Source organism: Molothrus ater, chromosome 15 (assembly GCF_012460135.2).
Source record: "Molothrus ater isolate BHLD 08-10-18 breed brown headed cowbird chromosome 15, BPBGC_Mater_1.1, whole genome shotgun sequence".
Classification (NCBI taxonomy): domain Eukaryota; kingdom Metazoa; phylum Chordata; class Aves; order Passeriformes; family Icteridae; genus Molothrus; species Molothrus ater.
Window position 1 is genome coordinate 2,383,591 of NC_050492.2, and position 11,935 is coordinate 2,395,525.

At 55.6% G+C, this 11,935-nt stretch overlaps 2 protein-coding genes across 2 annotated transcripts; both read right to left on the minus strand.

Annotated features, from left to right (window-relative positions):
- Positions 1 to 71: 71 nt before the first annotated feature.
- On the minus strand, positions 72 to 7,679 carry LOC129046847 (protocadherin gamma-A10-like). The gene is made up of 2 exons (XM_054516473.1): positions 4,728 to 7,679; positions 72 to 344 (listed from the first exon to the last, which is right to left on the minus strand). Exons 1-2 carry the CDS (start codon positions 7,176 to 7,178, stop codon positions 72 to 74), a joined length of 2,724 nt encoding a protein of 907 aa, XP_054372448.1. The 5' UTR covers positions 7,179 to 7,679.
- Positions 7,680 to 9,183: 1,504 nt separating this feature from the next.
- LOC118692189 (protocadherin gamma-B5-like) lies at positions 9,184 to 11,823 on the minus strand. Its single transcript, XM_036391859.2, has one exon. It carries the CDS (start codon positions 11,668 to 11,670, stop codon positions 9,184 to 9,186), a length of 2,487 nt encoding a protein of 828 aa, XP_036247752.1. The 5' UTR covers positions 11,671 to 11,823.
- Positions 11,824 to 11,935: the final 112 nt, after the last annotated feature.

An 11,935-nucleotide genomic window follows, 5' to 3' on the forward strand; every position in this document is an offset into this window, starting at 1 on the left:
GCCGCGCTCCTGCCGACTGCCGCTGCCCTGCCTCCCTTCCAGCCGCTCTCGCCGCCCAAAACAGACACCGCTCAAACACACCCAGCTCGCCGCGCCGCCTCTCGCCGCCTCTCGCTGCTGCTGGCGGTGCCGCTGCCGCTGTGGCCGGCGCCGGCCGAGCGAGCAGCCTGCGGGGGCAGGACGCTGCGGCGGCGGCGGCGGCGGCTCCAGCGCCGCTCGGCGCCGGCCAACAGCGACACCCGGAGGCGCCGCCGCGACACTGCAGCCGCCGCATGCCCGCGCTCAACGGGGCCCGGCTTTGGCCGGGGCTCAGCGCCTGCACCGGCCCCGGGGGCTCTCCCCGACTGCAAACACCCACAGCAGCAGCTCTGGCTTAACCACAAGTAGGAAGCCTTATGATTACAGCAGCAATATCCGTGTGATAGCGATCTATTTATTTCTAACTGCAATAGACACGGAAACAAATATTCCTCTTTATCACAGGTTTTCTGCACTCTCTGGTTTGAGATGGCATGAAAATCAGAAACCAAATATGTATTCTAAAAATCGAGATCGGTTTTCTCACGCACAGTCAAAAACCTGAAGCGAAAATCTGAAAAGATGATTGCTGAGATGTTTTACAATTTAATTGTTCCAGTTGTACCCAAGATATTGTTTGCCCATCATCTGTGAAAAACTCATGCAAATCAAAAGGACATTTTTACAGTGAATAACACTTGCAGAGAAATGTGAAGCCCAGAAGCAGTGGATGTGCTCTCAGATAAATGCCAGTGTACATACATACCTGGCAGAGAACAACAAAGTGCAAAGCAGTGCAGACTCTGCCTTACACTGACTCCCCTTTCATTCTGAAAACCTTCTGTGCTTTTGGTGGAAACTCAAAAATTTGGCCTGCTACAATTACTGATTTAATATTTCCATTGTTTTGATTTTCCTAACCTCTAGGCAAAAGTCTCAACATCTCCCCAATCCATTTTAGGACTGCAAAATCAGCTGAATGGTTTTCAATGAATTCTGAAGATTCATATACAAACCCCAAACTTCCATCTGACCCCATCAGAGTGGGGGACATATTCCAGTGCTGTGATTTCATGGTGCTTTACCACAACACAGCCTTAAAATTCTTTCCCAGAAAACCTGGAAACTCACTTAGGCCTCAAGGTGCAAGCTAGGCAAGCTGCAGGAATATTAAAAGACTAGGAGGTCTCTCTGACTGGACTAAATGACTTTACTAAGCAGCAGAACAACAGAAATCCTTGGCACTTACTCTATCAAAGAAGCCAAGCCAAATATCTCCCACTGCCATACATGGGGCCAATCATTGGCCACTGTGACACAGCAGGGCCTGTGCAGTGCAGGAAACCACAGAGAGCAGCTCGTAGCTGTGTGGACCTCAGAGACACAAGAAGAATCCCCAGGTAAGTGGAATTGGACAGCAGCATTTTACAGCTACCCACTTGAGTTAAGCAGTTTTTTCATTTTCCTCACACACAACATTCTGTCTTCATTTGGTTCTCAAGGGAAGTTACTGTTTCCTGCAAAGCAGCACTCACAAGTGGGAAGGAAACATGAACCATGGCCTTCCAGGAAACAGAGCCTGAATTAAGATCCAAGGTGGAAAATGTAATTACCACTTTCATGAACTCTCTATCAAACTATGCACTTCCCCTCTTTTATCACATGCACAGATCCACAAAGATGTGACATTTTACATCTCTTAACATACGACAAAATTAGAACACAGATGGACCCCCCTCACATGATCTTATTCCACATTAGCTGTAATAACATGTCAAGAAAAGAAAACCACTCAAGCAATGCAAGGATGCATTAGGAGTGCATTCAGAGAAACTCACCCAGAGGAAATCTCAGGCCTCTCTGTGGGCAAGGAAATTCATTCCCGACAGCACCTGGAGCCCACTGAGGTGTCAGGCTGGAAGTGAGACCTTGAAATCTTGTTCTGGACTGCCAGTGTGACTTCATTTCATTAAACACTCCAGAGCTCTCATCAGCTTTTCTACTATATGGCCTGCTCATACACCACAGATTTGAAGGCCTAAGTTTGAAGGCCTAAGTTTGAAGGCCTGTGTTTGAAGGCCTGTGTTTGAAGGCCGATCTTTGAAGGCCTATGCTTAAAGGCCTAATTTAAAGCCTATATTTGAAGGCCTACGTTTAAAGGTGTAAGTTTGAAGGCCTAACTTGTGTCAGCTTTAACAAGTACATAAGACACATATCGAATATCTAGAGGTAAGGCACTGCAAGAAATTCCTTTGGAGAAAAAGCAAAGAAAAATGCACACAACCATAACTATGTGATCCATAAAACAGCTAGGGAAAACTGAATATTTATACCAACCCTTTAGATATTTCAGCAACTCTTCCACCAGCCCTGTCTCTGCACAGGCACATGCTCAGACATCACCCAACAGGGACCCCTTTGCAGACAGACATCACTGGAAGAAGTTTTCCACACAACTTCTCCTTATGGAGAGCAGGGATCACAACACAGGTCCACACATATGGACTCTGCTCACCACTGATATTTGAAGAAATGTAAAATGTCTAAACAGTCATAACCAATATGCAGTTCAGTTAAAGACTCAGATCAGGATCAATACATAGATGTCATCATTCTTCCTAAACACATGGACAGTTTTGGATATATGCCACTTGGGAACCATTCATGTGAAATCTATGTCTACATCCAAGAGCTACCACTCACAGGGAAGAGCTGTATCAGACATGGCAGAGGATAAAATGAGTGACTTTCTGGCACGTGCTTCAAATAAAAACTCCAAACCTGGACTTTGCTGGAAAATTAGACTCTCCCATCCCTACAATCCTACCAATTTCAATTAAAAAAAAAAAAAGAACCAAAAAACAGCAGAAGTAACATCAGCAAGCAAGAGCCATTAATAACATCTGAAGGTTTGCTCAAAGCTTGGAAAAACTTAGTACAAACACAGGGAAACTCTACATCACAACTATAACAAGGACACATAGCTGGGGAAATGACATTTCCCGCAGCATTTCTTAGACACAGAAGCCCTGAAGCATGCACTGCCCTGGGCATTGCTTGCAGACAAATGCATTGGAGGATTGCCATCCTTTTCTGGACACAGGAAAAGAAAAGGGCACTTGGTGTAAGTGGCACAGGCCTTGGCACACCCAAATCATAGAACCCCACTCTGCCTGCTGAGGGGCCAGTCTCTCCCTGGGAGCAATCTCTCCCTGACTGTTCACCATGAGGATGTTACAACTAAGATCAGTGACTCCAGAGATGTTTACAGATAGAGTTTCAGACACACACAGGCCCATCTCTACCTGGTCAGGACAAACAAGTCAACAGTTAAACATTCACAGAGAGCACACCATTGTAGAAAAGCAAGCTTATGAATCCACAGCTTGGTCATTTATAATCTGAGCATATTCACTTTATGTAGTCCAGCAATGGACCATGGAAGTTAAAAACACACCTGCTCTCTCTCCAACAGTGCTTCCTCACACACTGCACCTGCAAGAGTCTCCTGAATCTCGTTACAGATTGTTTGGTTCTCTCTGATCTTTACCATTAGCAGAGGAACTCCACTGCAAGAAAAGTTGCAGAGACAACTTACCATCACTAGTATTTGACTTCGTAATGTGTGCAAGTGAGAAATAAGATAACTGCTCCCATTAAAAATTTAAGGAAACACATCTATGAATATCTTTCCCTGACGAGTTGTAAAAATGAAAGGCATATATGAGACAAATGTAAGAGATGTGATCAGATACTACCAGATACAAAGGCCCATTTAAGATCAGTACAAAGAACAAGACAAGAAGATAACATCTGCAGAAATATAGGGCTCAAACTAATGTAGATTACAGCTTTTGGAGAAAATGCATAATCTAGGTATTAAAAGTAGGGATGTAATGAATTTCCTTATTGCAAAGCCCCCATTGCGACATTTCAGATTGGAATATATAGGGCTATTAATTAAATATATTGGCTATACATTAAATATATTACAATACATTAATTACATTACAATAACCTGTAAACACACCTATTCTCAATAGAACTTCATTACTATCTGTTAACCCACACATATTTAGGATAGAGAAAATTGCATTACTTTAAACTACAGATAAACACTGAAAAATTATCTTTCATCTTATCATCTCATCTTATCTTTTCTCTTAACAGTCTTTCACACACAGAGCCCAGTATTTGCATCTCCTGCCTCTAAGATCTTGCATGTTCTGTCTCGACCTTGATCTTTTGACAGCAGTTTCCATCAAAATACCAGATATTCAGAGGGTTTCCCTTACACATGCACCAGGATAACCTATAGCCTTCAAACAGGTATCTTTAAATCTCTGTACTACGAGTGGAGAAATATTTGTCTGCCAAAAGCATCTCAGAGGAGAAGCAGGAAGGAGGTGAAACAGTACCTGTCTGTCAAAAGATACTGAGGCAGCGAGGATCACATGATACAGAAAAAACTTCCTTTAAAAAACTCTCCAGCCAAGATCAGTCTCCCTTATCATGCATCCCTCAAACGCAGGAAAGCCAAGACCCGACCCCATGTCCACCGTGGTGTAGCAATAAGCCACGAGATCAGCACGAGTCCCTAAAAGATACTTTGCCTTCCACGTCAGCAAACAGGACTCTGTAGGAGTTCGAAAAAAGTAGAGAAGCAATAAAAGAAGGAAAAGCGGATAGAAATTGGTATGGGAACTCACCGAGGAAGGGGCGGGGTCCGAGGGGAGGGCTCCGGCCGGGTCCCCGTCCCCGAGCAGCGGCGCGGGCTCGTCGGGCGGCGGCCGGGCCGGGAGGGTGTCGCAGCAGCTGGCGGCCGAGAAGCGCAGGTGGCTCTTGCGCGAGTCGGCCGTGAGCGACACGTCGTGCGAGTAGGACTGCAGGAAGGCGCGCACGCCGTCGATGCCCACGAAGTGCGAGACGGGCACGCCGCGCAAGGCGCCGCTGTCCGGCGGCAGCAGCTGCTGGCGGTGGCAGCGGCGCAGGCGCAGCGCCAGCAGCAGCAGCAGGAAGGCCACGAAGAGGCACGAGACGGCGGCCACGGCCAGCACGAGCCAGCGCGTCAGGCTGGCGGCCGGCTCGCCCGGCGCCGCCGCCTCGTGGGCCGCGCTGCCCAGCTCGGCCAGCAGCTCGGCCACGCTCTCGGCCAGCACCACGCTCAGCGTGGCCGTGGCCGACAGCGCCGGCCGCCCGTGGTCCCGCACCAGCACCAGCAGGCTGTGGCGCGCCGCGTCGCGGGCCAGCGGCGAGCGCGCCGTGCGCACCTCGCCGCTGTGCAGCCCCACGCGGAACAGCCCCGGCTCCGTGGCCTTGGCCAGCTCGTAGGACAGCCACGCGTTCTGCCCCGCGTCCGCGTCCACCGCCACCACCTTGGCCACCAGCGCGCCGGCCTCGGCCCAGCGCGGCGCCAGCTCCACGCCCGACCACGCCGCAGCAGCGCCCGAGCCCGCCGCTGCGGCCGGCGCCGGGTACAGCACCTGCGGCGCGTTGTCGTTCTCGTCCACGATCAGCAGCCGCACCGACACGTTGCTGCTCAGCGCCGGCGCGCCGCCGTCCTCCGCCCGCACGCACAGCTGCAGCTCGCGCAGCTGCTCGTAGTCCAAGGAGCGCAGCGCGTACAGCGCGCCCGTCTCCGCCTGCACCGACACGTACGACGACAGCGGCGCGCCCCGCACCCGCCCCTCCGCCAGCCGGTAGCGCACGCGCGCGTTCTGCCCCCAGTCCGCGTCCGTGGCGCGCACCGTCAGCACCAGCGCGCCCGCCGCGTTGTTCTCCGCCAGCCGCGCGCTGTAGCGCTCCTCCAAGAACACCGGCGCGTTGTCGTTCACGTCCAGCACCCGCAGCGCCAGCACCGCGCTGCTCTGCAGCGCCGGCGACCCGCCGTCGGCCGCCCGCACCGTCACGTTGTACTCCGACACCTGCTCCCGGTCCAGCTCTCTCGCTGTCACCACACGGTAGTAGTCTTCATAGGATTTCTCCAGGCGGAACGGGACGTCCTTGTCGATCGAGCAGCGCACCTCGCCATTTACCCCCGAATCCCGGTCCTGCACGTGCAGCAGAGCTACCACTGTCCCCGAAGGAGCGTCCTCAGAAATCTCACGTAGTGCCGACCTCACAGAAATCACTGGGGCGTTATCGTTTATGTCTGTGACACTGATCGTGACTTTGGCAGTGTCTAAAAGCCCTCCTCCGTCCCGTGCCTGCACCTCCAGTTCGTAAGAGTCGCCTTCCTCGAAGTCCAGGCTCTGCATCAGAGTGATAGCTCCACTCTCAGAGTCGAGATGGAAAACAGCCGTGTCCGCCTCATTCTTCAACGAGTATTCAATTTCCCCGTACAGACCTTCGTCGGCGTCCGTGGCCGTGACAGTGATGAGGACGGAGCCCACGGGCACGTCCTCGGGCACACGCACCGTGTACTCCGCCTGGCTGAACACGGGCGCGTTGTCGTTCGCGTCCAGCACCGTCACGCGGATCCGAGCCGTGCCCGTCCGTGCCGGATCGCCGCCGTCGCTCGCCCTCAGCACCAGCTCGTGAAACGCCGCCTCCTCCCGGTCCAGCGCCTTGGCCAGCACCAGCTCGGGACGCTGATCGCCGCTGGGGCCCGCCTGCACGGCCAGCGAGAAGTGCTCGTCACCGCTCAGCTCGTAGCTCTGCAGGGAATTCCGGCCAGAGTCTGGATCGTGAGCCCTTGCGAGGGGAAACCGAGACCCTGGAGCTGTCGTCTCGCTAATCCTCTCCTCAACTTCACTTTCCTTGAAGCTTGGAGCGTTGTCGTTAATATCAGTGATTTCCACTTCCATTCTGTAAACCTGCATTTCCCCCTCCACTATCAGCTCACAGCGCAGCACGCATTTCTCCACCAGCCGGCACAGCTGCTCTCTGTCGATCCTCTCTGCCGTCACTAAATGTCCCGTCTTCCCGTGCACAGCGAAATACTGCGTCCTACCTTCGGAGACCACTTGGACGCCGCGATCTCGGATCTCCGGCAGCTGCAGCCCCAGGTCCTTGGCCACGTCGCCCACGAACGAGCCCTTGGGCATCTCCTCGGGCACCGAGTAGCGCAGCTGCCCCCAGGCCGCCTCCCACGCCGCCAGCAGCACGGCCCAGAGCAGAGCTCGCTGCCGCCGGCCCCAGCGCCTCCCCGCCGCGCACATCTCGCCCGCGGAACCGCCGGCACCGCAGCACCGCCGATCCAATCCCGCTGCCACTCAATGCTCGCAGCTCCTGCACCGTGCGCAGCTGCCGCTGCCTCCGCCTGGCTCCACAATGGACCAGCACCGCGGGGACGATCGGGGACCGCACGTTCGGACAGGCAGCGAACAACCGAGCGAGCCGATCCGCAGCGGGCGGGGCTGCCGGTAGCGCTCCGAGCTTCCTCTCGCTCCTCTCGGTCAACAGCGGCGCCCGCAGCCTCCTCCCGGCACTGCAGGCACCGAGCGCTGCCCAGCGCTGCCCGCCCTGCCTTGCTCCATACAGGCCACGGTCGCCACCGAGATGTCGCTTTTCGTCCAGCGCCGATCTCCTGCCTCCGCATTTCTCCAGCCCATCTCTGCTTTCATCCTCCAGGCTATCTCCATCGGGACGAAGGCAGAGGCATTCTGTGGCCGGCGTTCTTTAACCGCACGGGAAACCCATCATTTATTCATGTCATTATGCAAATAATGTCCATATGTAAATTAAAAATAATTTTTCGTATTTCACCCTGTACCTTATTCTTAAGATTATCCTTTTTGTTCAAAAACATCTTCAATAACAGCCCCGCAGAGAGAAAACTGGAAGATACCACATCCCGAACACACAGATCTATTCGGTTCTTTAACACAAGTGGGATGAGAGCAATTGCATACTTCTTGAATTCAGTGAGCCCATTGTTACAGAATTCAATTAAAAGTATAAATAAAGATGCAGCTTAAACTCTCAGGGGAATATTTCAGGACTGGAAATACTTGATGTCCTTTCCTAAGATAGGCCCAGTGTTTCCTTAGTTGATACAGGTTTATAGTTATTCAAGACATTCTATGTTTCCTTTTTTTTTTTTTAAATCAATGTGCGAAGCACTGAAGCTCGTTAGTAAACTAATCATCTAAATATTACTTAATGACGTTGATATGATATGTGCTCAAGAAAACAATCATGGAACCGGAGAACAAAAGTACAAGTCTTGAAACTGCGCTGACCACTAATCAATGTGTGAATGGGCTTGATTCAAGTGCCTAAACCCTCCTCTGGCCAATCTCCCTCATATGGGATCCCTTAATATCTCAGATGTTTATCCTAATAAAAAGAACTGCAAAGTTTTGCTGTTCTCGAGATATTTGAGATCTGCTAAAACCCCCAACATCGTTGTGAGATAGAAAAATAACAATCTCTGAAACAGAAATCTTTCAGCATTCTCACCAGTGTCTGAAATAAAGATCATGAAGAGCAAAACAGAGAGAACTGCCACCCAGGAAGCATAAACGAAGCCATCTGGTCCCACTACTGCATTCCTGCCAAAACGAGCGACAATCTCTACCTTCACTCAGAAGAAAGACTGAAAGGAACTTTCCACATTCCTTTCCTTTCTAAATCCAACCGTGAAAAAAAAATATTAACGAATGGGTTTGGGTAAAGCTATATACAAGTTCCAAGCACATCCTTTCTGAACAAATCAGTCAGGAAAGAAATATCTCCAGCACCAGATGTCAGTGCTATCTCTTTTTTTCCTCGACCCCGTCATGTAGAATCCGCCATTCTCGTTCCACAGAATACGAATCTGCTTTCAATATTGCTAAAATATTCTAATTTAGGCATCTCAAGTGTTAAAGACAAAAACGCGAGCCTGAAGCTGAACCTGTGACCAAGGAAGATTCAAGGGCTTCCTGCTCTCCATGAACGGGGGATAGCCCGTTCCTAAACTCAGCCCGTCACGGAGACAGGACTCTGCAATTCACATAAACCCGACTCCGAGAAATAAGGAGACACACTGAGAAACACCTCTACTAGCCTAAAGGAGAGCTATAATCAGAACCTGTCAGCTGAAGCGATTACCGAGGGAAAATTAAAACCTTCCGCCGCTGCGTGGGGATAAGCATGAAGAATCCCCAATGAGAACAGGCCGAGAATACCCGGGGAAAAAAAAAGATGATGTTTGTGGAACTTTTAAAAAAAAGAAGAAGCTCAGGCTTTACAGACCTGCGGTGCGTCGGGTTGGGCCGGCGGCTCTCCCGTCACGGCGGTGCTGCTCAGGCTCGGCTTGTCGCAGGAATCGCCGCCCAGAAGCTCCTCCGCCGACAGGATGGGCACCGGCGGCGGCGGCCAAGCGGCCTCGGGCAGGGCGCGGGCGGGCGGCGGCACGCACAGGTTGTAGGAGTAGGGCAAGGTGCCCTCGCAGAAGTCGGCCGGGAAGGCGGCGCCGGCCAGCGAGAAGCGCTGCGCGCCCAGGCAGCGCAGCACGGCGGGCGGCCCGGCCCGGCGCAGCCGCGCCAGCACGGCCAGCGCCACGCTCAGCACCAAGAGCGCCGAGAGCAGCGCCAGCGCCAGCACCAGGTAGAACTGCAGCTCGGCCGCCGCCGCCGCCGCCTCGGCGCCCGCCGGCCGCTCGCTCAGCTCCGGCAGCGCCTCCTGCAAGCTCTCGGCCAGCACCACGTGCAGCGTGGCCGTGGCCGACAGCGCCGGCTGCCCGTGGTCCTTCACCACGGCCACCAGCCGCTGCTTGGCCGCGTCCCGCTCGCCCACGGCGCGCGCCGTGCGCACCTCGCCGCTGTGCAGCCCCACGCGGAACAGCGCCGGCTCCGACGCCTGCACCAGCTCGTAGGACAGCCACGCGTTGCGCCCCGCGTCCGCGTCCACCGCCACCACCTTGGCCACCAGGTAGCCGGCCTCGGCCGAGCGCGGAACCACCTCGAAAGGCGCCGCCGCCGCCGCCCCTCCCGGACCCTCTCCCGCCGCCGCCGCGGGCCAGAGCACCCTGGGCGCGTTGTCGTTGCGGTCCAGCACGAAGACGCGCACCGTGGCCGTGGAGCTGCGCGCCGGCGAGCCGCCGTCCTGCGCCCGCACGGCCACCGTGAACTCGCGGCACTGCTCGTAGTCCAAGGAGCGCTGCGCGTACAGCGCGCCGCTCCGCGCCTCCACCGACACCAGCGGCGCCGCGCCCGCCGCGCCCGCGCTGCCGCCCGCCAGCCAGTAGCTCACGCGCCCGTTGGCGCCCGCGTCCGCGTCCCGCGCCTGCACGCGCAGCACCAGCGCGCCCGCCGCGTTGTTCTCCGCCACGTACGCGCTGTACGCCGCCTCCTCGAACACCGGCGCGTTGTCGTTCACGTCCGACACCTCCAGCACCAGCTCCCTGCTGCTCCACAGCGCCGGCCTGCCCCGGTCCCGGGCCACCACCGTCACGCGCTGCTCCGACGCCTGCTCGCGGTCCAGCGCGCCCGATGTCACCACCTTGTACGAGCCGCCCGACGACGCCACGATCGACAGCGGCGCCTCTCCCGACAGCGAGCACGACACCTGACCGTTCTCGCCGGAGTCTCTGTCCCGAACTTTCAGCACGGCCACCACGGTGCCCGCTGGTGCGTCCTCGGGCACGGGACTCGACAGGGACAAAATCGTGATCTCGGGCGCGTTGTCATTCTCGTCCGAGATGTCGATCTGCACTTCGCAGTCATCGCTGAGCCCGCCTCCGTCCGTCGCCTCAACGGTGAAGACGTATTTTTTTTTCTCCTCGAAATCGAGGGCACCCGCTGTCCTCACTTCTCCACTCTCGCTGTCGATAGTGAACAGCGCCCTGACAGATTCCGAGACGCTGCCCAAGGAGTAGGACACTCGCCCGTTCGAGCCTGCATCGGCATCCGTCGCCCGTACCCGCAGCACCACCGACTCCACTGGCAGATTCTCCGCCACTCGCGCCTCGTAGACGCTTTTGCTGAACACGGGTGGGTTGTCATTTGCGTCTGTAACGTTGATGCGCACCTGGACACTCCCAGACCTCGCGGGGTCCCCGCCATCGACCGCCATCAACACGAGATCAAAAGAGCTCTGCTTCTCCCGGTCCAACACTCTCTCCAGGACTAATTCCGGCTGCTTCTTTCCACCCGGCTTTTCCTTCATTGACATTGAGAACGACGGGTTGCTGGTGAGTTGATAGGTCAGCAGCGAGTTGCTTCCTGCGTCTGCATCTCGCGCCATCTCCAGGGGAAACCGAGCACCGGGAGGGATCAATTCACCGATCTCGAGGTCCAGAACAGCCTTGCTGAAGACTGGGGAGTTGTCATTCACGTCCTCGATGGACACCTCGACGTGGAAAATGTTCAGCGGGTTGTGCACCAGCACCTCGAAGGTGACGGAGCAGGTCGCCGACTCACCGCACATCTCCTCCCGGTCCAGCCTCTCGTTCACGTACAGGTTCCCGTTCTCCTCATTCACCGTGAAGTATTGCTTCTCCTCGCTCAGCCGCAGCTTGCGCGCCGGCAGCTCGTCCGCGCTGAGCCCCAGGTCCCGCGCCAGCGGCCCCACGAGCGAGCCTCTGTCCAGCTCCTCGGGGATGGCGTAGCGGAGCCGCTCGGCCGCCGCCCGGCACCACACGCACAGCAGCAGCAGCAGCAGCGCGGCCAGCAGCGCTCGCCCGCCGCCCGGCCCGCGCCTCTGCCGCCTCTGCCTCACCGCCATTCTCTGCGCACTGCGCTCGCCGCGCTCCTGCCGACTGCCGCTGCCCTGCCTCCCTTCCAGCCGCTCTCGCCGCCCAAAGCAGACACCGCTCAAACACACCCAGCTCGCCGCGCCGCCTCTCGCCGCCTCTCGCTGCTGCTGCTGGCGGTGCCGCTGCCGCTGTGGCCGGCGCCGGCCGAGCGAGCAGCCTGCGGGGGCAGGACGCTGCGGCGGCGGCGGCGGCGGCTCCAGCGCCGCTCGGCGCCGGCCAACAGCGACACCCGGA

Coding starts and splice junctions, on each gene's coding strand:
- LOC118692189 (XM_036391859.2), bottom strand. CDS start 11,670: ATGGCGGTGAGGCAGAGGCGGCAGAGGCGCGGGCCGGGCGGCGGGCGA.
- LOC129046847 (XM_054516473.1), bottom strand. CDS start 7,178: ATGTGCGCGGCGGGGAGGCGCTGGGGCCGGCGGCAGCGAGCTCTGCTC. Junction 345..4,727: donor CGGACCCCGCCCCTTCCTCG/GTGAGTTCCCAT, acceptor GGGTGTTTGCAG/TCGGGGAGAGCCCCCGGGGC.